We start from the raw sequence: 27,276 nt of genomic DNA, 5'->3' as shown, positions 1-27,276 counted from the left end.
CCTGTTGAGTGCTGCATCCCCTACCTACCCAATGTCCCCACATTGCTGCCACCTGTAGCCAGTGCATCTCCTCTAAAGTACCACCCATGGGTTGGGTTTGGAGGGACATTATAACAAACCAACAGCTATTTGAAGGGTGTAAACACAAGAAGGAGACAAGCATTAGGGGGTAGCTGTGTTAGACTGTATGCCCAAAAACAACAAAGAGTCCGGTGGCACCTTAAAGACTAACAGATTTATTTGGGCATAAGCATTCATGGGTAATTTTAGTAATCTGTTAGTCTTTAATATTGTTATTTTTAGTAGAAGGAGAGGAATTATTCAGAGTAGTTCACAGAGTGTAAATGCAAGAGTACTGGGATGAATCAAGAAAGGGAGAATTTAAATATAAGAGAAGGAAAACATCCTGACAGTAACTTCTCCTATATTGTGGACTGCCCTTGAAGGAGAGTGGTGGGAGCCCCAATCTAGGGACGTTTAAAACAAGGCAGGATGAACACGCAATAGGAAGTAAACTTGCACTGGCCAGGCATGGGGCTTAATGGTCCTCTTCATCTAATTTCTATGATGCAGCAGAATATTGGGGGCGGGGGGGTGGTCACTGAGATTTTTGTATTTAAATTTCCTTATCTATTGACAAAACAAAACAAAAAATCCACTGCCTTTCCCAGAAGGGTCTGCAACAGGCAAGAGATCCTGTCTGCTCCGAAACCCACCTCTCACCATCCCCTCTTCCAACCCTAGCCCAATGGTCATTCAAAACAGTACACAGGAACGGAGGGGAAGTACATACACACAGAGTCAGAGGGTGACCAAAACCAGCCAGATGTGTCTGAAGCCACAAGATGTGAATGAAGGGCCAGCAAAATCTCAGACAGAAAAACAAAGATCCTCAGGAGTTACAGAAGCATCCAAAATTGGGAGACAATCAAATACAACGCATGTCTGTGCACTGTATATGCACCCACTTACATTGAACTCATCTCTTCTAAACAGCCTGCCTCTGGGCTGAGTCTTTGTTCAGGAAGCTTCAGCCCTGAGAATCTCTTTTCCTTCTTTTAACAGCACATTTATTAACTGCCTGAGAAATAAGGTTTGTTATGCAAGTGCTGCCACAGCCCCCTAAATGCACCTTAACGGCGGGGATGTAAAAAAAAGAGACCGGGAATGACCAGAGCAGAGAGACTCAGAAATCCTGTAAGACCCCAGCCTTTCAACTAGCTGGGATCAGAGGTAAAGTTGAGGATCACTAGCTTGCGCTAGAATAAACCTACCTGCAGAATGCACACCTCTATTGCAAACCTTGCCTGCTCTTTCGTTCAACTGACACAGCCGGGGATGAGGATACAGCTGGCATCCTCAACAGCATTTCGGAGCTCTGCGTTCCAAATGGAATAACTGTCGCCCTGTTGCAATGGGTAATGAAATGCAGCCAGGAGCTAAGAGACTGTTTCCCCCTCATCTCGTGATGCCCTGAGAACAATTATACATGCAAACATGCATTATCATGCCTGGATTTGGCCTCTAACAGGCTGCACACGCCAGCCTTATCCTCTTCACTAGCAGAAGCTAGCAGGGTTCCCCTAATAGCGAAGGCCGTACATGCAGTCACACAAAGGAAACCGGCCAGCCCAGGTACGGATAAGGGAGGGGTTTCTAAGTCTCCTAAATAAATGCAACAATGAAAGAAAAATATGGGGAGACTTTCCTATCCCAGAGAAAATGGGTTTCTGGCTGAAACCAGTTTATCCCTCTGTCCCACCTTCACAGGATCCTCAAACCCTTAGGGTAGTTTTCCAGCAGGAGAAACTGCATTAAAAATGTAGCACCTCAAATAAACAACTTAAATTAACTTGTTTTGTCAGATGAGTATTTGATGATGATGATGATGATTATTAATAATATAAATAACGGTGGTGAACTAAATGTTAATTTGGACAGCCCAGATGCTACAGGGATGAGCAATTTAAAAGAAGAGTGCAGTAATCCAACACCGTCACTCCACTCGGTGCCTTTTCTTTGCTAAAGGCCTTTCATTTTTTCCAGTTTCTTCCTGCTAGAGAGGGAAGAGAGGAGAGGACCTGGATCTTTATTGAGCATGTCTTCAGTAGAGTGCAAACACAAACCCTGCCATCGCCACATCAGTTTGCAGACTTGATCTTCCCAACTCAGAGGTGGCTCTGCTCTCAGAACTGGGGTTCAAAGTTCATCTGTTTCTTCCTGATCAAGGCTAGTTTTTTTAAAAAAAAGTGTCTGGCATGTTGTGTCTCCCGCGGCCACCAGCGAAGGAGGCTCAGGAAGGGGGAAAGTTGCCCAGCTAGTTACCCAGCTGCTGGGAACTGCGTCTGGCGTTTGTAAGCAGCCACGCTCCTGGCTCTCCCCCTGGGATAACGCTGCGTTCAGCCAGCGGGAACCCCCTACCCCAGGCCCCGAGAGCGGCTGAAATCCGATGCAATAAAGACTCCAGCATTTTTCTCGCCATAACCAGAGAACTTTCCCCCCACGCCGCCCTAACAACACCGCTATGAGTCGGTAGGACAAAAGTAGCACAGACAGGAAGACCCCGGAGGGCGGGGAAGCTACCCTTTTTTGCTGGGAAGGTAATAATTAAAAACCGAAGAAGTGGAGGGGGAGGGGGAGACAAAACCCACTTCTCAAGCGAAACACTTTTGCATCTGGATTTGCAAGTTGGACGATGAGCAGCCGAGCATTCCCTTGCAAGCTGTTTTCAAACCTGGAGCTGCCCGGCTCCACCATAAATAACCATAACAAAAGCTACCAACCCAAACAGGAGGGGAGCCATGCTTTTGGATTTCTCTTCCTTTAAAAAAGGCAACCACATCGCCCAGAGGAAAGAAAGCCGATCTCAGATACCTGCCAGCCCCGTGAACCATCGGCCACGCCAGGGGAACTCCCCGTAGGTGAAAAGCTGGGGTCGCCGGGGGGGACAAGAAGTTGAAACCCCGCTAACTTGAGTTTCCCCTCAGCATCATTACTCGGTGGTTAATATTTTAGCCGCTGCAACAACAAACTTCTCCGATTTCACAGCCCGGCCACAGAATCGCCCCGAGCCCGCTCAGAGTCACAGCCCAAGCCCGCGGTCAAGTGCAAGGCAAACGAGCCAGTTTCCATCCCCAGCTTCGCCCCGCAAGGAAAGACCCGGGTCCAAACCACAAGTTCCCAGGAACGGGGGCGGCGGGGGGAGATAAACAAGTTGTGCAGGAAAGAGAAAAGGGGAAGCCAGCTCTCCTGGGGAGGGATCCCGTCCGCACCCCCGGGCAGGGCAGGGCAGGGCAGGGAGGGGGCAACCCGGGGCTGAAGCCTGACCTGTCGGCGTCTCGGTTTCCAGAGAGCAGATCTGGAAGGTTAACACGAAGATCAAAGCCCGAGCGCCGTGCATGGTGCATTAGATACAGCGGGGAAGCCCGGCCCTAGCCCCCGCTGGTTCCCGGGCTCTCGCGGAGGGAAGTGGCCGGGCGAGGCGCCTCATTCCCCAATTCCAGCCGGACTAGCCGGAGCGGGACTGAGCCTCCAGCCGAGCACCCCGCTGACGTCAGGCGGGAGCGGAGGGGAGGGGCAGAGGCCGGATCGGAAAGGCAGAGGGCGCCTTCTGCTGGAGGAGAAAGGCAAAGGCAGCCCGAGGAGAGCCAGGGCTGCACCTGCGCTTTGCCAGCCCCAGCCCGCTGGTTTTCAACCTTTTCTCCCCCCCCCCCCCACTTGCAGACCCCTAAAACCTTTGGAATGGAGATGCGGACCCGCTGGGGAATCTGAGACAGAGTCTGGTATCGGAGGGGTCGCCCTGTTCGTCGGTATCCACAAAAACAAGGAGGAGTCCGGTGGCACCTTAAAGACGAACAGATTTATTTGGGCATCAGCTTTCGTGGGTTAAAAAAAAAACCCACTTTGGATTCTTTAGAGGGAGTCTGCAGCCGCCTGCAGGGTCCACAGGCTGAAAACCGCTGCCCTAGAGAATCCAGCCACTCTGCTCTGTAACCTCAATCCTCTAACATCCCCAGGCCTGGAAGCTTTAGCAAACACCCTCCACACCGGGTTGGTATCCCAACCCCGGGTCTTGTGGGCAGACCCAGCCAGGCAGGCTGCGGGTGGGAATTCCCATCCTTTGGTGCTGCAGGCAGCTGGCAAAGTGCAGGCAACTTGCATGTTCAAGTTGGGCTAAGATCAAGTGTTAGGGGTTCCACTCCCTACCGGGGAAGTACATCCTGTCCTGGCAGGGATGGGAGCTTCTGGTAGGTCTCCGCCATCTGTACTATGGTGTGGGAAGGCCTACAGGGACTCATTTCCATGGGGAGGGCATAGACATAGGTATATGGATGGTAGACATGGCAATCAGTCAGTACATACTACACTAATATCGTTGGTCTGCCACAGAGGGCCCAGCTCAAACCAGTCAGCCAAGTGGTGCCTATACCCGTAGCAACGGACTCTCCCTACCCCCAGTAGCTTACAGTCTAACTGGATCAGACTGAGAGGAAACTAGAGACTGCTTAAGCTCACACAGCAGGTCAGGAGCAGAACCTGGAAGAGAACTCGCCTTGCCCAGCGTCTCATCTAGTGTCTGCTTCCCTGGGTCAAATTACTGCAGCCTACCTCCGAGGAGCTCTGCGCTTAGGGTTAGGGTTGCCGTAAATAAATAAGATCCCGCTCCTGCAAGGGACAGCATGTGGGCAGACCCCTGTGCCCTCATGGGGCTCCTGTGAAGTCGCTGAGTTCTACATGGGCACAGCGGTATGCCAGGCTCAAGGCATGAGGTTTCAATAAGAGGTCGCAGATGGGGCATTTCTTTGAAACTTCTTGGCCAAGAATGCAGAGACTTGGGGCAGGGTTTGTTCTAGACGATGCAGCGTTACCACTTCCTCCCATTCAGCCCATTGACCCTCACGCACCAGTGCGGTGTCTAGCTGTGCAGTTAAGGGGAGTGGAGCGGGAAGGTGGGAGAAATACATCCTGATAATACTTAGCGAAGAAATATGTCTCTGGATCAAAGGGAGGGCGAAGAGAGTGGGCTGGAAGAGGCCTCAGGGAGATGATACATGAGGTGTAATAAACAAGCCAACATTGTGACAAGAGAGAGCTTGAAATGAAACAAACCCTGGTGTGGCTATGACTGGTATTCACTGCAGATCCAAGGAAGCCAAGATAACTAGGAGCAAGCAAAAGGGCAAATACAAAGAACAAATCCCTACCCCTTCTCGAGAAAAAGGGAGGCAGGAGAAAGCAAACTGGATCCAGTCTCTAGTTCAAACTCAGGCAGCACCAAGACGTTGACTGAATCAGCCCTGGGAGGGCTAAGAAGCCGTCTCCAAGGAGTGGGGGAGATTGGCTCATTTGTGGGCACTGATGCCAAAGTCATTGTGAGCTGACATCCTCCATGGTCCCTTTGATGGAGGAAAATGATTTTCCAAACATTCAGGGGTTTTTTTGTGCCAGGCTGTCAGTGCAATCTGCGATTCATTTGTGGAGCCAAGGCTCTGATGATAAATGGGGTGGAAAATTAGCTAATTAAACAGATAAAAAAAGGCAGGTGACATTACGGCTGTGCCTTGCTCTGTTTGGTGCGGGAGTGGAGGGGGGATTGTGTTGTGGGCATTTTTTAACGGACTGCGAGGCTTCTGCACACAGTTGTGAAAAGGGCACTGGTGGGTGAGTGGAAAGGGTGCTTGTGAGTGTTTGGGAGGCCTGTGTGTGTAATAGGGGTGTGTGAGAGAAAAGGCAGTGTATGGGGGTGCCAGGGAACGGATATTTGTGAGGGTGGGTGAATGCAGCAATTATGTGTTTGTGGTGATTGGGTCTGTGCAGAGAATTATTTACAAATGGAGGGGGTACGAGGGAGCTTTCTTCTGAGTGTGCGTTTAGAAACAACCAAACTACACACCCCCAGTGTGCGGGTGGGTACACATCTTTTGCAGACAGCCCCACACCAGCCTTTACACCTGGTGACTTGGCCAACAGGAGTCTCCCCAGCCACTGGCTCTCCTGCCAGCATGTCAGGAAGAGCTGCTCGCCCCATTGAGCACACCTTGGCCGTGGGGCTCTTTGGGACGCTGGGCCCCAGTTATGAATGCCAAGTGCCTGAGCTCTTTGGAAATTTGCCTCTTGGGGTCTCCTGGCGTGGGAGGGCTGGAGGGTTGGGGCTGAGCCCTAAACAGCAGGTTTTCCAATGTTTGTTGCTCGAGTGTATTCCACTTTCTCAGCCGTCTGGTGACTAACACAGCAGCTCAGATGCTGTGGTGATGGGCACAAGGGAGATGCATTACATGGACAGGACTGCTCCATAGGGACAGTTACCAAGGAACAGATTTAGGTCCCAATCCTGCAAAGACTTACATATGTGAATACCCTGACATACGTGAATGACCCCACTGGGCTCATTGGGGTGAAACAGCTCTGCAGCATGTTACAGCACAGAGCACCTGCAGGCCTACCTCACTTTACAACACTCCCTGCATGGCTCAAAGTGGCAACACCAATGCATCCCAGTGTCCTCAGGCCAGCCGCCTTTCCTGTGCAATAGGCACGCCTCTCTCATGTGGGAGGAGCAGTGCCAGGAGGGGCAACTTGGTTCTGGGCACTCGCACTGGGGTTGTTAATACACAAAGTATCATTGAAAAGGGACAAGCCAGCACTGGAAAGTTTCACCCACATACACTCAGCCCGCAGATAGGCAGCAGGTTTACAACAAACAAAAGGAAATACTACTTCACACAATGCACAGTCAACCTGTGGAATTTATTGCCAGGGGATGTTGTAAGGGCCTAAAGTATAACTGGGTTCAAAAAAGAATTAGAGAAGTTCAGGGAGGATAGGTCCATCAACAACTAGTAGCCAAGATGGTCAGGGACGCAACCCCATGCTCTGGGAGTCCCTTAGCCTCTGACTGCCAGATGCTGGGACTGGATAGTGGGGGATGGATCACTTGATAATTGCCCAGTTCTGTTCACTCCCTCTGAAGTATCTGGCACCAGCCACTGTTTGAAGACAAGATATTGGACTAGATGGACCATTGGTCTGACCAGTATGGCCATTCTCATGTAGAGCCATGGACCGTCCATCACACATGCACAGCAGTGGGAGGGGCACCAGCACACACACAGTCAGACACAATGACACACATACACTTGGGCAAACACAAAAATGCAGATACACACAAACACAATCAGACAAACACTGAAGCACACAGAGACACAAACACACAAATGGACACACACTAGCGTGTGCAACTAGATAGACAGTCAGGGACAAACACACAGCACACTATTACATACAGAGAGACAAATACAGACACATGTGGACACACACAAAGAGTCACAGGCAGACATACACCCAGGAAAGACCTAGGAAGGGCTTAAATTCAGCTGGAGCTGTCAGGAGCAGAGCTTTGGTAAATATTTTCAAACCCGTGGGGCTGAAACCCTGAGCCCCAGCACCTCCCATGGTGGGCTCGGGGAAATACTCTGTGAGAATTTAAGCCCTGGACATAGGTGCACACAGTCAGACACACAAACACACACTGGTGGGCACGTAGGTGTGCACACCACACACACGAGTGTCTTGACTGAGCCCAGAGGAGAAGAGTAGTCCTTTGCTCCTGTTCACCTGGCCGCTATGTGACAGATTGCCCTGTTTAGACAGCTAAACGTATGGGTGTAATTCACACCTGCAAACGCACCAGGAAAAGACCCAGCCCTGCTGAGGCACGCCACATCCTTGGCATTGCTTTGTGCTGCCAGCAGACACAAGGTGCTTTATCCAGTTTCTGTTCTGTACCCCTCCCCACTTGACCCCCAAATACCGCTCAGTGCATAGAAAAGCAGCCCTGCCACTTTTGCAAAATGGGCTTGTTTGTTTGGGATGGGGGGGCAGATCCAGAAAATCAGATCCAGAAAATCAGATCCCTCTCAGAAAATCATAGCACCAGGCCAGCCCTGCAGGAAGGTTCCACATAACTACTTAGTGCTGCATAGGCACAAGCCACATCCAGAGACCAGGCCAGTGTTGGGGCCAGGTCACCGGCTAGCACGGAGCTCTGCGGTGAAGATGCTGTCTTTCCAGCGGCAGCACGAACATGGAGATGCTGGACTGGGAGTCAAGAGACCTGGGTGCTGTTCCTGGCTCCTCCCCCAGCCCTTTGTGTGGGCTTGGGCAAGTGACTTCGCCCCCCTGTGCCTCTGTTTCCCCCTCTCCCCCTATTTGTCTGTCTTGTTTGTTTAGACTGTCCGCTCTTGGGAGCAGGTGCTGTCTCTTTTCGTGTGCATGTGTACAGCACCTAACGCAATGTGGCCTTGAGCTTGGAGCCTCTAGGAGCTACTGTAATATCAATAAAGGCAGGACAGGTGGCATGTTAAAAGCTCCCTGCCTCTGCCTAGGACAGTGTATCCTTTGCTGGCAGCATGGCTCAATGCACAGGGCTCAGGGCTAGATGTCAGGAGGCCAGTGTCCATACGGCACCAGCCCAGATGACCAGCAATCTCATCTTGGTTCTGCCACTTCTGTACCTTGGGTCAGTCACACCACTGCCCTGTGCCTCAGTTTCCCCATCTGTATAATGGTGAGAATGCTGTTGGTTCTCTTTGGTAAAGCGCTTTGAGATCTGTGCAGGAAAAGGGCCAGTGAAGAACTGTGCACTGTGATTGCCCAACTGCCTGCGGCAAACACTAACTCTTCGGAGGGCAGTGACGCAGTGTTCAGCAGTTACCCAGTGAGGGGCTGTTTGAAGGGTGGTTACAGTCAGGAACGCAATACATCCCAGCACCTTCTCCCTCCTCGTGACTGCTCCCCGTGTGCCGATCAGTTATGCCTGGATTCCCTTCCGTCTCACGCAGCTTCAGCTGATCCAGCAGCTCAGCTCCCCTCGTAGCATCTTCTCTGTCACCGCTGACGTGAGAGGCAGGAGTAGCCCGGCCGCACGCTCAGATAAAAGGGGGTGCCATTTGGAATATCACAGCTAACAAAGGAAGCCCAGCCTCGTGGTTAAAGCACAAGACAGCTGTGTCTTCTCGCCGCTGCCTCAGACTCCCTGTGACCTCGCACAAATTGTGTGGGTCCAAGGTTTCCAAAGAGCTCAGGTCCAGTTTTTCCAAGGGCTCAGCTGCCCTTTAGACACCTAAATAATGGCTGGTTTTCATCAGTACCCAGCACCCAACACACACCTACCTCCTCTGGGACATCTGTCCCAATTTTGGTCACTGAGTCCTTTGAAAATCCTGGCCTTAAACATCTCCGTGCCTCAGTTTCCCCACCTGTAAAAGGAGGGTTATGATATACCAACTCTCCAACCTCCTAGGACCTCATGGTCATCACCATGGATGAAATTCACCCCCACACAGAGAGCCAACGTGGCCCATTTAAATCCCAGGTGGACAGGCTTCAGTGGGACTGCACTGGCTTCACGCTGGCCCCTCTGCACAGGGCTGGGTTTCACTCGGACCATCACAGTGAGGACAGACTCCAGATTCACCGATGCAGCCCCAAAACACCTGTGCTAAAGGCCACGGACAGGAAATTACTCTGGCCCCTCACAGCAGCGAGTCCCTTCATGTCAGGGCTGCCACTTGGAATTGCTGCCTAGGTCCAATTCTCCTCCCACGACTCACCCCCTGTGTCTCTCCTGGGAAGACAGAGAAGGAGTCAGCTGCAAGGCCACACCTTCTAAGCTGGAGACGGTTGGTGCACTAGTGTAGTGCTCATCCCTTCTCTGGTCACGGTAGTTTCAACAAGGGGCTTCATTTCAAAGATGAATTTTTTTCTGGGAGCTAAGGAACTTATGCCAAGTAAATCATCTCGAGCGATCCCCAGTAGGAGAGAGGTTGTTTAATTTACTGGGGCACATGGAAAACCCAAGGCACTCACTGGCTGAATCACATCTAAAAATAATAATCCACCTCACGGCTGCAAAGGTCTAGCAGAGGCGTGTGGGCCTGTCCAACTGTTCAATGAACCCCCAGCACGGCACCGTGGCAGGCTCTCTGTGTCTCTCGCTCGAGGGGTTTGCACTCGGTTTGCTTTTCAATATCTATTTCTCTGCCAACCTGCAGATCGATAATTGAAGCATGACTCATCCATCTTAATCACTCACTGGCTCCAGCCCACCTTCTTCCTCGCAGACCTCCTGCCTGCCTGGCTGAAGACTGACAGCCACCCTTGTGGGGGGAGGCAAGGGCCATCCACAGCTTCCCATCAGCAAAACAACCACCTCTCACAGAGCACTTTTTATCAGCAGATCTCAGAGCACTTTACAAAGGAGGTTCCTCTCATTACCCCATTTCACAGAGGAGAAAACTGAGGCCTAAGCTCACCCAGCAGGCCAGTGAAAGAGCAACGACTAGAACACATGTTTCCAGTGCCCTAATCCAGCCACTAAGCCACCCTAGCCTCTGGTTAATCATGTGCCACACTGGATGCTGTTTCTTTAAATCTATAGCAGAAAGCTAGGCCTGAAAGGGCTGGGGAAGGTTCTCGGTAGATGCTCAGCAGCATTTATAGCAATAGGGGTAATCCTGACTTCCTTATTCTAGCTACCTCCGTCCCAGGGAAAAAACAAACTGCAGAGTGCAGCCCTGGCCTCGGGACAGCGCCATGTCAGGGGCTCTGTATTTAGCATCTTTCATGCCAGATCCAGTTAAATGATGAGCCGCTGACTCTGCCTGGGGTCATTCCCCAGCAAAACCATCCTGCCAAAGGCAGCTCAGCTGACGATGCACAAGCCGGAGCAGAATCCAGCTTGCTCTCTGTACCACCTCTGCAGGGATAATGGGTGACAGAGCCGGTGAGCATTAAAGGCAACAGGTAGAACTGCGATGGTTCACAGGACACAGAGACACCCAGCCCCAAGGAGTTTTGATTTACAGTCACTTTCCTCATATGTTTCAATCCAAACTAGATACATATCTCGGAGACAAGACTGGGATGACGTGAGTTGTGATTTCACCTGCTCTCTGATGCAGGTAAATTTCCAATCCCAGCTCGCCTTGCTGTGCCTTCCCCCCCTGCAAAGGCCTCTGGTAGACGGGACATAGGCTGGGGGCATGCCCTGCTGTTGGAGATAATAATCATATGGAGATATATGTATCTCACAGAACTGAAAGGTTGAGTGTTGAGTTGACTCCAGCCCCCTGCCTTCACAGCAGGACCAAGTAACATCCCTTATTTTTGCCCCAGTTCCCTAAATGGCCCCCTCAAGGATTGAGCTCACAACCCTGGGTTTAGCAGGCCAATGCTCAAACCACTGAGCTATCCCTCCCTCCCCTCAAACCACATCCCAGACCTGCTGTAACACAGAGTCAACCAGCATCTAAAACTACCAAAACGTGCTCCCAGGACCAGACCTGATTTCATGAGCTTGAACCAGACAGCGATGGACCCCGCAGACTCCGAGTCATTTTCCAATGCTGCAGAGACTCTGGAGCATGTTGCTGTTCTGGCCTCCAGAGAGTTTGGCCAACAGATCCGTGGATGCGCAGGCCCCAAACCATGCTCAGGCAGAGGGAGCTCTACCAGTCCCAGCATGGGGAAACACAGTGGAACAGAACCCTTGCACGATCTGCCCTGTCCTTCACAGCAGAGGCACGCGGCTTCTGTTGCCTTCAGCTCCAGGAAAGGGAGGATGAGGGTAGAACATGTCTTTTACTATTTCCTGCTCATTGCTTGCTCTCAGGAGTGCTCTCCTTGGGGGCACTGAGAAGCCAGTCAACAGTCCTGGCTACTAATGAACTCCGTCATCTGCAACAATAGTCATCCAGTCCCACCCCCCAGCAGTCCTACGTGACAATCATAACATCCACAGCAAACATCAGAGTCCCACACAAAGAATCCCCAGGCACTTTCAAGATTTAACACGCTGCCTCAGATTTAAACTTCGTGCAGAGCTCATTTCACTAGCCATTGCAATGCAGCCACCTCTGGGGTAGCAGGGAGCAGCTGTTTAACACCATTTGTCAACTTAGGACCGGAAGGGAAGGGGAGTCCACAGAGAAGGTCTGAGTCAGCAGAACATCATCACCTGAGTGGGAATTTGGTGAAGAGACTAGACTTAACTTTTAATGGAGGTCAGCTCTGCATCTCAGCCCAGAGACGGAAACACAATCAGCGAATGTAGAAGGCTCATTCACAGAAACAGCAGAGGCAGCAACATTGCAGAATCCCAATTTAGGCTTATTTGACACTGATGAGGCTGCTTTAGAGGGAAAAGTTTACAATTTTCTTAACTGCAACCAAGGCAGGTGCCTCTTTCGATGAACGAAGCAGCTTGTTCCAGCTCCGGGGGGGCTGAGCTCCCCTCCCCCTTACCTCCTGCAGGCAGTTTTATTAACTCTCGCTACTTTCAAATCAATACAGTGGGATGAGTGAAGGGCATATTTAACAACCTGGAATAGGAAAAATGAGGAGATAAATGTACAGAGCTTTGCTACTGGGCTCCTGCCATCTTCAAGAGTATCAGTGGGATCGGAAAAGCCCATTTTAATTCTAGTGATTCTGAGCTCAAAGGGCGACACAACTGGAAAGAAGCCATCGTACTTCACCTCTGTCCTGTAAGGAGATTGCATGTCAGGTGAGGGCTGCTCTGCAAGGATACTGCCCTGACAACACAGGGCCTGATTCTCCTTCCACACACACCGCTGTGAGTCTTACTGAAAGCCAATGGGATTTAGGCTCCTAAGTCTCTAGGCACTTTGGAAAATGTCCCCCTAGATCTAGAAGGGTGCAGAGATTGGTGGGGATAAAGACCCAAGAGGAGAGAGGAGCAATGGAAAGCAGCTGCTGCAAATGTAATTCAGGACCTTGGCGGTACAGCAATGCCATGGCTGGGTTACCTACAGGGACTGAATGGGTGACCTCCGGAGCAGCAACCACGTCTACACTGCCGGCGGAGGTGTGGCTGCCGTGCATGTAGACAGACCCGAGCTCCAAAACAAGAGCAGAGAAATTGCAGCAGCACAGGCTGTACAAGCCTGCCTGCGACCCTGGATACGTTCTTGGGCAGCTGCTCATGCGGCCAGGGCTTTGCTGCTGCTGTTATTGGAGCAAGCTAAACCAGAACTGGCTCAGATGTGTCTACATGTGTGGCAGTCACACACCTGACTGCAGTGTAGACGCATACCCTCCATCATCAGACTCATCAAGCTCTTTATATGATCCAGCCACTAGAGGGGGACAAAGAGCCCACGGTTAGCCTGGGCCATAGCGGGACTGATTTAGGAGAGGAGATTGAAGGAGCCCAGTATGCAGGTTTTGATAGGAGGGGAGATCACAGCATGGGGGGCACGAGCACCAAGGAGGAAGAGGGGCTATTTAGAATTCTACAGGGGTGTGTGTCTGCCTGTCTCCCTGCTGGCTGATGCCGAGCTTGCTGGGAAAAGGTTAAGTGGCTTTGCTGATTCACTGAGACAGGTGCTGTGTTACCCCACTGGATATAAGGGAGGTGAGGAGAGCGGATCTAGGGTGTGGGCTGAGCAATCCTGAGGGAGGATTCCTGGAAGCAGCCCAGCTTGGGGAGAAGGGATGAGCTGAACATTCTGTCAGCTCATTGATTTAAGCCAGTCTGTAATGGGCAAGATTGGACTCGCTCAGACCCAGAGTGTGGGTTGGGTGTGTAAAGCAGGCTGGGAAAGGCTCCTCCTCCCACAGAGTAAGTGGGCAGGAATGCCAGGGAAAACTTCCTGCAGCGTGATCAACACCATTCTCCCAAGAAGAGCAGTAGAGGTCTCATCTCTTGGGACACCTCGCACTAGGCAGGGACAATGCACTAGACATAGGAAATGCACAAAGCTCGTGCATTGGCCAGGAGAGGCCTTTTCCACCTGGAACATCTGTGGCACCAGGATTGATTGCTCTGTCATACCTGATGGGCACCATTCTCAACACGGGGAGCTCCCAACCTGGAGACCAGAGCCAGCGCTGCCCGCCCGGCCTGGCTCTGCCCATCTCCCCTCCCTCCGGGAATGCCCTGCCACCTCCCGCTGTCTTTCTGTCCAATTTGAGAAAGCAAGTCTCCTTCAAGGGAAACACAGGGAAAAAAGCCAGATCCACTTGAATGGCTGACCAGAACAAGACAATTTGGTGCTACCAGCAAAGCGTTCCCCTCCCCAAGTCTACACCCCCCAACTGAATCAAAGCGGGTGCCTGCCTCTGATGCTGACAACACCTCTGTGCCCGGTTTGAAGGCAGGTTAATGACTTACCTGCTCCTCTCTCCTGCCTGTTGAATGTCTTTTATGTCTCTGCTTTTTGGAAGGTGACCGCTGCGGGAGAGCAAACAGCTGAAGTAGTCTGTCTCCCTGCCTCTTTTGATGGATTCGCCACCGCTGCCTTTGCTTATCAGTAATAAACTGCCTTGTTAATTAGCCTGGGCCCTGGCACTGAGGAGCAACTATCTGCTAAATGCCACGCTCCCCTCGCAAAGCTCTCTTGCAAACAGCGCTTGCAGCTGTGGAGGAATGTTGCTGGAGCTGTGGCGGGAGGACAAGAGAAAAGCGTAGAGTCTGCTAAGAGATCACACCAGGCTAGGTGGCATCGGGATGTCTAGATTCTGCTCACACTGATACCTCCAAGCCTTCAGAGGATGGAGAAGGGCTTCCCCACCTGTGCTGATGAAGGGTCTAGGAAAAAGCTGGTCCAAGGAAGATTTTCAAGAGTGTGAAATATTTGCCCATCTTGAATCGGACCAAAAAGTCAAAATATTCACGAAGCAAAAGACCAAATGTTTGTTTCGGGTCAGTCGAAAAGTTTCATTGCGATTTGGACCCATTTTGCTTTTGAACCTTCTTTTTAGACTCATTGGCTGAAATTTCCAAAGGAAACCGGAGGTTTTCATTTCAAAATTTTTCTCAACATGCTTCCATACCAGGGGCTCCGTCACACCCAGCCCCGTTCACCAACAGATTCAGCTTTGACAAATGGGCCTTTTTCAACAAAGAAACAATTGGATGAAAAATTCCCAGTCAGCTCCATTCCGGCCAGCATGGGTCATTCCTCAACCCTGGCCAGAGCGGAGCTAAATCCTGTCCCAAGTGCCAAACTGGTTTTGGTGCAATGGGCATCTCCAAGCAAAGCTGAGGTAAGAAAACTGACCACCCCCACCCCCCAACCGCCCCACAAACCCCCTCAGGCTGCTTCATATCCACTATAGCAGCACCTGCCCTTGCTACATGGTGGAACAGTGGCTGGTGTACTTGGGAGTGGCAGATCTCTGCTTCATCCTTGCTCCTCCACAAATCATCCCACTGCACAAGGATGACCTCATGGGCCAAAATTCCCGCTGCCCTCCCTCTCACTGTGCACTGGCTAGCGGCTGCCCTCCACCCCAGAGGTGGCTGCATTTCAGCAACTCTTTGTGGATATAGCCTGCAATGCAATTCTGGGATGCAAAGCACCATGGAAGTGTAACGTGCTCTGTACGTTTCATCTGGAGCTGTAACATCTGCCATGCCAGAGAGGTGCTAGCTCTCCTTAGCCACACAGTTTGCATTAAAATGGAGCTCTTGCTTGTGCTGGAGATAGCCAGTAGGGATGTGTGCAGAGCTAAGCCCAGGCCATCTACAGAATCGGCAGCATACGGACAGATCTACTGCCTTTTGCTGCGTATGCAGCGATCTTGACAAATCCTCTCGCACTTATGCTAAAACCCTGTTAAAATAACGCCTGTTACAGGAATTGTGCCATTAAATGAATAGCAAATCCAGGTTCTCAGGAAGCAAAGTCGAGCAGAGCTGTGGAGATGCAAAACCTTTCATGACTAAATCTCCCACCTGCTAATTATGGCTTGGCTGTGTTTCTCTCCTCTGACCCACATGCCTTCCCTACCATAAAGGAATGAAACCATGGGCAGAAGGAGCCAATTAACTAACCGCAGCTGATGAGCCACATTTACGATGCCAATTGCATTCGCCCCACTCCGCTTACTGTTCAGGCTGGAATTTCCAAAGGAGACCAACCCACGAGTGGCTAGTGAAATCCCAACCTCACTGCCTTGCAAGACCCCTAGCTCAGTGCACCATCATGCTAAGCATCGTTTATTATTATTATTATTTACTGGGGTGCCTAGGAGCCCCAGTCAGACATCAGGAACCCGTCAGGGCCAGATGCTGGAGATTCAGAGATTTCACAGCCAGAAGGGCCCATCTAGTCTGGCACCCTGCATAACACAGGCCAGAGAACTGCCCCAAAATAATCCCCAGACAAACATTCCATCTTGATTTTACTCATTGTCAGTGTCAGAGAACCTACCACGGCCTGTGGTAAGTTGTTCCAATGGTTACTTACCCCCACTATTAAAAACGTACACCTTATTTCCTGTCCTAATATATTGAGCTTGAATTTCCAGCCATGGGATTGTGTTAGACCTTTCTCTGCTAGACTGTTGAGCCCCTTATGAATCTATGTTGCCCGTGTAGGTACTTATAGACCACAATCAAGTCACCCTGCCCTGAACCTTCTCTTTGGTAAACAGAGGAAACTCCTAGCGTCTGTCACTATAAGGCAGGTTTTCTAATCCTGGTGAGGCCCTAATCTGAAACCGAGAGGCAGCTCGGTTGTGCGGGGTAGCACGGTTGGGAGGGTGGGGGAGAGGGAGATGAGCTAGGAGCTTGCAGATCCCCGTTCCACCCCCCCAACCCCAGCTTCTGGGCTCCCCACACAAGTGGTGGTTTGTTACCTAAGGGTAGCACAGCATCTGCACGGCATCCTCTGTACGTCTGCAGGGGCACGGAGAGGAGCTGCACCCATGACCCTGCCTAGGGAGCTAGCCAGGTGGGCAGGGAGATCAGGCAGCACCCGCCCTGCATGCTGGAGCACGAGTAATCCCTCAGGGGGCCCCAACCTTCCTGGTATTCCCTGCGTGGTCGGGCAGTTCCAAAGGAGCCAGTGCCTAGGTGCCCCAATGGGCCCCATCCTGTAGGCCTTACGCAGCCCCCACTCCCGTCAGCTCCACCTCATTTCAGCACCGGTCTGAGCCTGGCTCTCCCTGCGCTCCTAAATCAGGAGCAACTGCCCTGACGTCAGGGTCCCTCCTTCGTGTAAAAGTAGCTTCCCTGCCCTACCTCTGATTCCCCACGGAGCTGTGGGCACTCCCCTCCGACTGGCCATGACACCAGCCTCTGTGGCCCACACAAGCCAGCTGTCAGAGGGCTGGAAGTCCGAGGCTGGCCTGCCTGTGCTGGGCTCCACTAAAAGGAATGAACCAACCCAGCGGCACCCGGGCCTCGTTATCTGCCCTAGCTGGAAGGCAGGTAATGAAACCAGGAGCCACTGGGCCTAACCAAAGGCTTCAAGCTCCCTTGGGAAAGCTCCTGGGGAGAAAGGAAGCTCTGGAGGGGGGAACTGAACAAGGTCAAAGCTCCCCAAGCAATGGAGAAGCCTGAGGCCCTACAGCAGCAGCTACTGGAATCCAGAGACTTGTTTGGGGACATCTAAATTTTACCTGGGCTCTGAGGTCAGAGCCTTTAACCCATTGCACAGGAGGCTTTAGCAAAGGGAGAGAGGCTGTCGAGTGCATGGCTTCTCCTGGACTGAACTGTCCTAGTGATCTCATTGTTACCGATGGAGGGCGGGGGGGAAACCAAGGCAGGCTACAGCAGAGCCACACTCAGCTGCAAGGGTGCGCTCAGGAGGCGATGGTGCCCCTTCTGCAAAGCTCCTTTATGCTGTCTCCCGTGCTGCCTGCCCCTCACACTTGGGAGGTGTTCCCTGTATGCAGCTGCAAAGCTACCTCATTCCTCACCTTCAAACCCCTCCTCTGCCGTGACCCCTACAAAAATATCAACAATGGTTCTGGTGTCTGAGACCGCTGCCCAGCATGGTGACCAATATTATCTCATGGTTTACTTGTGCTCCCCTGTCAGCCAGTCTGCAGCCATCTGTTGGCTCTTATCTTATACTGAAATTGTAAATTCTTCGGCTCAGGGAGCTTCCTTGGGTTCTGTGTTTGTGCAGCGCCTTGCACTCCTGCTCCTGGGTGCTACTGCCATAGAAATAACCATGACCAGGGGGCTTATGTGCATTAGGGATTTTTGCACTGATGTAACTTGCAGCCATGCAAATTCCCAATGTAGACAGATTGCACTGAGGTCAAACAGGCTTTGCACCAGCATCACTCAGAAGGAATTTTTTGCACTGGTGCGGATACAAACCAGGCTAATAACTTTATCCTGGTGTAACCTGGGTCGGTGAGTGGAGAATCAGGCCCATCTCTCTCTTGGATATTGACTCACTGAGGGCACACATAGTTTTCAACTCTCGTTTACAGAAGGGAAAACATTGACGATGCCACTAATCTAGTGTTGTTTTGGGCCGCCTGGCTCCCTCCCTTCAATCTCTCTTCAGCCAGATACAATCACATTTTTGTTAGGGCATTAAGGGGGAAAAGATCAGATGGCTGGAAGTGGCAGGGGTGGGGGGCGGGGGCGGGGGGAATAAAGCAGCCAATTAGATTCTTCAATTCTTGCCCCTGTACAGTATTTTCTGACGCTTTCCATAAATTTCTATGCCTTTCCTTCCCCCAAGGCTTTCTGGGAGCCAGTGCTATTAATAGAGATGTGATCCAGGAGAGGGTTTCTAGGCAGACTCCACAAAAACTGAAGGATGTTCCAGGCTTCAGCAATTTTACTCCTGTCTTGAGCTATTTTTTTAAGAACCGAGGGGATTTTGTATTTTTGTTCTGCTGGGCATTCTTCTGCACGCGTCCAAAAAGATCCCAAGAACGAGCTGCCGCTAAGGTGGGTTATCATCAAACAGCATACGAGCTCTTCTAATTCCATTTTTCCTCCCTCCCTTTAATTGCAATTCAAACGGAGCTTATGTTGGCAGCAGCATGACATTGGCTCGAACAGACCCCGCTTGGCACAGAGATATACCAATAGGCATGAGAAAATGAGCCACGCTTAGCCCACAGCTGATGACCGGGCAGGGGTAGGAAGAGCAGCATTAGCCTGTGTTCAGCAGGTTTCTTTCAGGTGAGCAGGCTGTGAATGGGGCATCTGCCTAGCCTCTGAGATGGAGCTCACGTTCTTCTCTGCATGCCTGGTCTGTAGCAGAGAGATCCCGCTCTGATTCTCCTCTCCAGGGGTTCAATCCGGGTTCTGCTGGGCATTGTGTCCAAAGGCTGAAGCTGTTGGAAAAATGGGAGCTTTTCCATTGACTTTAATGGGCCTGGGATTTGGCCTTTAAGTGCCTTCCTCCAAGCCATTGTCAAACCATTGTCCTTCAGGCCCGGAGTCCTTTCTAGTAAGACACTGCCTCAGTGCCCAGTGGCAAAGGCCCAGACCCTCAAAGGGATCTCTGTGCCTAACTCCCATTGAAATCAATGGGAATTAGGTGCCTACATACCTTGAGGATCTGGGCCAAAGTCTCTGAGCAATGGGGTTTCTCACAGTAGCTGCGATGGAGCCTGGACCGCAGTGCCAAGGGCTCGGTATAGGCCATCCCTCACCCTGGCACTCTGTCCTTCCCGGGCCAGACATCGAGGGGTAAGAGCTTCTCCAGCAAAGGCCTCTTCATAGAGGCGTCCCGCAGTCCCAGATTCAAGCACGCTGCCAACAGCCCGCCTAGGGGTGCAGTGTTACAGATGCCTTCCCGGCACGATCCACTAGCCCACGCTGCTGTTTCACACAGGGGCACGGAGCAGTGACAGTGGGGCTGATTCACGGCTGTTGGAAACCTTCTCTCCCATCTCTTTATGTCTTCACCAGCAACCAGATACGTGGGTCAACAGTGGGCACTGGGCTCCTTTGAAACCACCAGCATCTCGGCCATCTGCCCAGGCTAGGCAGGAGTGCTTGGGAGCTACCCCCTGGAAATGCAGCCACCTCTGGGGTGGTGTTTGGCAGAGTGGAACTGCATTATACTTTGGGACAGGAAGTGAAGAATACAACCATATTGGTCTGAAACTGCAGGGTCCACTTCAGGTGTGAGAATGTCATTACTTAGCTCGTCTTGATACCCCGCTTTTAGGAATGGGTAATGACCACAACTGGCCAGAGCTTCAAATGTCCATCTCATTTCAGCTCATGCTGAGGCACTGGCATAATAGACTCGGGGGAAGATGCTACGTACTCTTCCTACAGCACCTGGCTTTTCCTCTCAGCGGAGCGATGGCATACGCTGACCCTTCCTAGCTTGTCAGTCTGATGAGATCCCAGCCCGAGGTGGTGTAGCTGTATGCAATACAAACTCCCCTGGCTCTGGCTGACAGTAGAACTACAGCTGGGGCCTTCAAAGCATGCTCTGATGTCGGCTCTCAACACTGTCAGTGCTGTCGCTGCAACCGAGGTTGATGAGCCCCAATACTGTCATTAATTCTGTTTTCTTCTTGACAGTGGATTGCAGGGAAGGGCAACCAGGACTCCTGGGCTCAGCCCCTGACATTACTGTGACCAAACAGTTAACCTTAGTGTGTGTCCGATTACCCCGTGTGATACTTACCTCCACTCCAGGGGTATCATGAGGGTTAGTTCACGTTTGTAACATGCTCTGAGCGCTCCAGATGAAAATCCCCCTGGAAGGGCTAAGGACTGTTATTGTAACAAATCTACAAGCCTCTAGCATTAGTCTCTAGGCTGCGCACACCGGGACAACGCAGAACTTCATGACAGCCACGAGGGTGGCACCCAGAGAGGAAGGATGGGCTTGCGGCTAACAGGCTGCCTGGCGTTAAGGAGACCTAGGTTCAATTCACTGTGGCTTTAGCACTTCAGTGTAGACCCTACAATGGTGATGGGTGGGGTTCTCCCATCACACCGATAACCCACCTCCCCGAGAGGCCGTAGCCAGGTGGATAGAATAATTCTTCTCTCCGCCTAGGAACGGCTGTGCTGGGGTTTAAGTCTGCCACTCAGGGATGTGGATTTTTCACACCCCTGAGCGACATAGCTGGATCAACCTAACTTTTTAGTGTAGAGCAGGCCTCAGGTCCAGACGCACAAATATATTTAGGCCCCTACCATCCACTGAAATCCATGACAAGTAGGCACCTAAATACCTTTGTGGAACTGGCCCTTAGTTTCTTTGTGCCTCAGTTCCCCATCTGGTAGGAATCATAATTATTTGTCCGTCTGGTCTATTTAGATGGTCAGCTATTCGTGGCAGGGGCTGTCTCTCACTCTGTGTCTGTACATCACCTAGCACAACAGGGCCCTGATCTCAGCTGAGGTCTTTAAATAGTAGCAACTCAGGAGAATCCCTGTCAGCAGTACCAGACTTCTGATGCACAGTAGAACAGTGGTGATCCCCTCCAGTAGAGGGCAGCGGCACACAGTCAAGCTCACTGCAGCATTTTAACTCATTGCCCCCAATCAGATTGTTTTAAAATCAAATTATATGTTGGGTCCGAGACAGCGAACACTCATTAAAGCCGTCTCGACGCAGAAAGCAACAGAAGTGTCTACCTGGTTCGTGGCTAACGTGGAAAGGAAAGAATCATAGAATCATAGAATCATAGAATATAAGGGTTGGAAGGGACCCCAGAAGGTCATCTAGTCCAACCCCCTGCTCAAAGCAGGACCAATTCCCAGTTAAATCATCCCAGCCAGGGCTTTGTCAAGCCTGACCTTAAAAACCTCTAAGGAAGGAGATTCTACCACCTCCCTAGGTAACGCATTCCAGTGTTTCACCACCCTCATAGTGAAAAAGTTTTTCCTAATATCCAATCTAAACCTCCCCCAATGTAACTTGAGACCATTACTCCTCGTTCTGTCATCTGCTACCATTGAGAACAGTCTAGAGCCATCCTCTTTGGAACCCCCTTTCAGGTAGTTGAAAACAGCTATCAAATCCCCCCTCATTCTTCTCTTCTGCAGGCTAAACAATCCCAGCTCCCTCAGCCTCTCCTCATAACTCATATGTTCCAGACCCCTAATCATTTTTGTTGCCCTTCGCTGGACTCTCTCCAATTTATCCACATCCTTCTTGAAGTGTGGGGCCCAAAACTGGACACAGTACTCCAGATGAGGCCTCACCAATGTCGAATAGAGGGGAACGATCACGTCCCTCGATCTGCTCGCTATGCCCCTACTTATACATCCCAAAATGCCATTGGCCTTCTTGGCAACAAGGGCACACTGCTGACTCATATATCCTCTCTCTCACTGGGCCGGGGGGAAGGGAGGGTGGCGGATGTCTGCCTGCCTGCAGATGTGTATGTGTGAGACTGCGGGTTGGAGGACAGGTGTGTGAGACTGCAGGTTGTGTGTGTGTGTGTGTGAGACTGCAGGATGTGTGTGTGGTGACTCTTGCTGCAACCACACCCCAGGGGCCCTGTGATGATCCCTCCAGGTTTCCCATGGAAAGGCGGGGGATGGGCTGGGGGATGCTGGTCCCTTGCTGAGGGAGATTTCTAGGTGGTCCCCAACGCTGTGGAAGAAAATCCATCTGGGCTCCTGAAAGCCTCCCACCAGAGGTTCAGACGCTGAGCTCCATGTTCTCTATGCAGGGCTAGCATTGTCCTGCAGGGAGCCAAGTCATGCTCTGGGCTGGCGGGTCAGCGGCAGAGTGGAAGTGCAGAAGAGACCATCTGATCCAGTCCCCTCCTCAGGAGAGGGCCATGCCCCCACCCACAGCTCCCAGGGCCCCTCATGGCCTCATTGCTAGAGATCATTGCTCTCCTGGGATGTCCTGATCACACACACAGCTGGGGACCCACCTGGGGGGGGGGGGGTCATGCCACTCAACAGAGGGAGCTGGAGAACAATGTGGTTCTGCCCGTGCCAGAGCACCCCAGACACCAGAGGGGAAGTTTCTAGAACCATCCCGGACCCTTCTGTGCCCAGGCCCCATGGCTTCAGCCCCATGGCCCCCAGATGCTCAGCCAGCAGATGTGCTAGATGGACGCACACACCGCTGTGGAGCCTGCCTCCTCCCCTGGAAGACGAGCTTGGGACCACGAGGGAGACAGCGAGAAATGCCACCGAACAATTAGAGCATGAAGAACAATGGGGAAGGGATTGGCTTCCTTGGTGCTACGTTAGGAAAAAATCATTCCAATTGACACGGGCTGCAATTTACATTCTGATGAGTCTCGGGCAGGGGGTGAGTTTTCTGCTGGTGCAGAAGAGAAGCAATCAGCAGCTAGCAGCGGGGATGGGAAGGAAGGGTTGTAATAGGCACATGCTAACTTGCAACATGGGCCAGGTGAGAGTACAGGGCTGGGCTGTGGGACCTCCTGTGTTCTAATCCTGGCTCTGCTGCTGATTTGTTGTGTGGCCTTCGATGAGAGGTGTCCCCTCCCTGTGCCTCAGTTTCCCTACCCATCAAACAGGGGTAATGATACCTCTCAGGGGACAATGTCCTTATTTGACCTCAAAGCACTGTGGAGATGCAGGGGGATATTATTATCCCCATTTTAGAGAGGGAGAAGTGGAGGTATGGAGAGGAGAAGTGACAGCAGATTGCTGATCCAGTGACAGCGCAGTCTCCCCGGGCAGATCCGGCTCCAGCGGGGGCTGGAAACATAGAGAGCCAGGCACTCAGCCTGCTCCCCACTCTGGCAAAGGGGAGACAGAAAGTGCGACTCCCCACCCCCCACCCCACAGCCAGATGAGAGTGACACCTGCTGACGTCAATGGGAATTGCAGTGGGGGAGAGAAAGGGGCCCAGGGAGTGTGTGATGTTGCTCGACAGCACCCCCTTATGGCTGATATGCAGAGCAGCATACGATGGGCTCTGCAGCCAGTCCTTTCCATTAGCAAGGACTCGGGGGCCCTGGAGGAGGAGGGGTCGCGTGGCTGGTTCTGCCAGACCCCTAGCAGAAGAAACGTTTTCTCCTGGACTCTGCTCAGGCGTCTCACTGACTGCCTGGCCTAGCAGTGAGCTGAGTTCAGCTTTGCCTGCTGGGTGGTGTCACCCCTGAATCGGCACAGCCCTTCCCGGCCACGTCATTGGGACAGAACTGGCGCCTCAACCAAGAGACCGGATTTTCCAAGGCTCCTAAATGTCTTCAGCACCCAAGTGCCCTGAAAGGTGACACCCATCAGTGTCTGGCAATCCCATCCAAGGAGGGGCAGCAGGACTGAGGCTGACCCTGGGGGAGCAGATCCTGTTTCATAGTTTGGAGCCTGGCCCTCCACACCCTGCACCTTGGGCCAGACTTCGCCCCAGGATCACCATTTCACTCCTGACTGCCCTGGACTGGAGCCCAGCTGGGGACAGGCTGCACTGCCTGGCTTCCCCCATTGCAGAGCTTTCCCTTGGCCTCCCACACTCTGCTGATAAACGGGAGCTCAGCTCTCTCCCTGTGGCTGTGAGCTTTCTGCTCAGCTGCAACATGACTCCCCAAGAACAAGCCTGGGACCAGCATCCTCCCCACTAGCACTGTGTTACACAGCCCAAGGTCCAGGAGCGGTCCCAGCCCTAGACAACGCTGCTCATTTGGTTTTGATGCATTACCTGTTGTGCTTGGCCAGGCGCTGCTATTCCTCATCCCTCCATCTCCCCTCTCCACTGATGTCCAGGCTGCAGTACAGGAGAAGGGGCCAGCCAGTCCTGCCCCCAGGCTGAGCAGGGGAACAGATGGACAGTCACTCCTGGAGGGCCAGCTGAGATCCGAGTTCCACTGTACTGGGTGCTGTCTAGACACACAGGGCAAGGCAGCCCCTGCCCTGGGGAGCGTCAGTCTAAATAGACACGGGATGGAAGTGAGGCAGAGTGATTGGCTCCAGGTGACTCAGCAGGCCTGTGGTAGGTCCAAGAACAGAACCCAGCTCTCCTGCATCCCACTCCCATGCTTGTCCTGAACTATTCTGTCTCCCTTTACCTCCAGGTCACCATTTTAGGGCAGTAGCAACACCTATAGGACCCACAGGAAATGAGTTTGCTGAATGTCAGCCTAGTTCACATCCACCATCACAGCCACCCTCGCCCCCGCCGCGCTGGCAGGGTCAAGAGAGAGACCGAGCGCTCAGTGGGTCACGGGGGGTGAAAGACCTCTCAAGGTGGCCCTACAGGCAGGGCTGAGGCCCTGCTGTTGTGTTGTCCCTGTGCTGTGCAGAGGGGGAGGGCTCTGGTCCCCTGGGGCTGTCACTCCAGCACTAAATTCCTGATGATCTATGAGCTGGCCAGGTGCGATATTGCCTTCTCAGACTGAAGAGGAGAAAATCCACAGACAAGACAACTAATCCCCATCCATCTCTATCAGGCCCTCGGTGCAGCCAGGTGGCTCTGGCTCCCGGCTCTGCTGTAATTCCTTCGATAAACACCTACCGCTTGCTGCAGCCTGCGCTGAGGCAGAGTCGCTCTGAGACGAGCCAAGTGAGCACCTGGGGACTTGCCAGCTGCCCCAGGGAGTGTGATACGACACAGTTTGGACAAAGCCATCCCCTAGCAGGGGAAAAGCACTGTAGGGAGCAGGGGAGTCTGCTCCCCTTTTGCCAGGGGTTGAAACCCACTGGACCCATGTCTGTCCCCAGATTCATGGGGAAATCCCTGGGAAGGCAGACATCTCCCAGACACAGAGCCTCGACACCATGGAGAAGGGGGAGCACGCCAGGGGGACCCCACTCCCAAATTCTGGCCCTCCAGCAGCTGTTGCTTCCCCTCCGCTGGCTTCTGGGGAACAGAACGCACAGGCCTTATTTGCTAAGGATGACATGGCGTGTACAACCCATTCAGTTCAACTGGATGCCGTATTTGGTTTCTCTACCTGTCCTAAATTATTGTTGAGTCATGGGAGTCATGTTTCACCCCAGAGCTGGCTGCATTCCAGTGGTGCTGCAGGCTCCAATTTTCTTCTCAGTCATAAAGGTGCCATTGATGACTACAACAGGAGTAGCCCATATGTATCTGAGAACAGAGCTAGGCCCTTTATGCATATATACAGGCAACGTTACAGCTGTTGTGGCCAGGTTACTCAGGCAGGGCATGTGCACGCAGGGGCTCCTTAGCAACATGACAGCCACCTAATATCACCAGGCATTCTCAGAGAAATGCCCAGACAGACCCCACACTGTTTGCTATCTGGTCAAATTCACCAGCACTGAAAAGCTGCAGCTAATTAACATCTTTTTTTTCCCTCCTTTTGTAAGGGAGGGGGACCTGGAGGATGCTTTTTAGGATGCCACCAGCTGCATACGGCTCCTTCCCTCTGGGAAATTCCAGTGGATTCCATTAGAACTGTCAGCTACTTTGTGCTGCTTTCTACTGACTGACCAGCAGCCCCACAAGACCCAGTAAAACCCAGTTGTCCAACTGCAACCAGTAGTCACCAATTAAAAATAAACCAGTTAGAATTCCCACTAATTTTGTTCTGCCCTATGAGCAGAGGTGACAGTAAGCTGGTACGATCCAGTACAGCATACCGCTAAGAAAGTGGCCACCGGTACACAGCCGACTGTACCAGATGGGCCGCTGGTGGGCGGGGGGGGCTGGCCGGGAGCCCCGGGCCCTTTAAATCATTGCCAGATCCCCAGATGGTGCGGACCAGGCAGTGCTGAAGGGCTGGCTGGGGGAGTCTGGCCCCAGCCCCACCCCTTCCGCCCGAGGCCCCCCACCTCACTCAGGACCCCAGGCACCCTGCATACTGGTAAGTCCTTTAGGTTACTTTCACCCCTGCCTATGGGCACCATGGGGTGTAGCATCATCCCCTTGACCAGATATGTAAAAGGAAAGCAAACCCCCTAGATTTGCATTGTGCTCCATAAAGCCATCTGCTTCTGAGCTGTCTCCTTGGAAGTGCAGTACAATTAGGTGCCACTAGGTGGCTGAGGCCAGGTCACTTGTCCCAATCTCAATGCCCATGTGGCTGTTTTTAATGTAATTTTAGTGAATGGGATTGATTTCTTGAAAAAAAAAAGGAATAATACAATACTGCATGAATAATAGATACAAATGGGAATCAATTTGGAAGATAGATTATTATTGCCTCTTGTAACTGAGAAAAGAAAGATATTCTATTACTACAACTATAAAACCGAGCAGAAGGGCTGTAATTAGAAAATTGTACTTAGAATTGTGAAATGTACTTAGAATAACCCACACACCAGCAGACAAAGGGGGCACCATCACAGTCCTCAGCTGTGATGACTACGCTAACAAGGCCAGCCGACAACTCTCCGACACCACCTACTGCAAAGAACTCAAAGAAGACCCCACACCACAATTCACCCAGGAATTTAAGGATATCATCAAATCCTCCCTCAAACCGCTACAAGAAAAACTCTATAGCCTCATCCCCTACAAACCTACCCCAGGGGCCTTCTGCCTGGTTTCCAAGGTACACAAACAAGGGAACCCAGGAAGATCCATCATATCTGGCCATGGCACTCTTACTGAAGGAATATTG

The 27,276-nt window shown here is 52.0% G+C and overlaps 1 protein-coding gene across 11 annotated transcripts in view; it reads right to left on the bottom strand.

Moving 5' to 3' along the window:
* PTPRU (protein tyrosine phosphatase receptor type U) overlaps positions 1 to 3,549 on the bottom strand; it is a 322,599-nt gene extending 319,050 nt beyond the window's left edge. For 6 of the 11 annotated variants that reach the window (XM_048825549.2, XM_048825552.2, XM_048825554.2 and 3 more), the window contains exon 1: positions 3,328 to 3,545. In XM_048825549.2, coding sequence (XP_048681506.1) covers positions 3,328 to 3,400 — 73 coding nt within the window. In that variant the 5' untranslated portion in view covers positions 3,401 to 3,545. Of the gene's footprint in view, positions 1 to 1,274; positions 1,431 to 3,327 lie in introns of those variants that run through there. The other 5 variants (XM_048825555.2, XM_048825558.2, XM_075121404.1 and 2 more) reach the window with 4 other exon arrangements.
* Between the last annotated feature and the right edge of the window lie 23,727 nt (positions 3,550 to 27,276).

This window comes from Caretta caretta, chromosome 19 (assembly GCF_965140235.1).
Source record: "Caretta caretta isolate rCarCar2 chromosome 19, rCarCar1.hap1, whole genome shotgun sequence".
NCBI lineage: Eukaryota > Metazoa > Chordata > Testudines > Cheloniidae > Caretta > Caretta caretta.
Note: the sequence above shows the minus strand (reverse complement) of the source record. Positions and strands in the feature narration are given on the sequence as shown.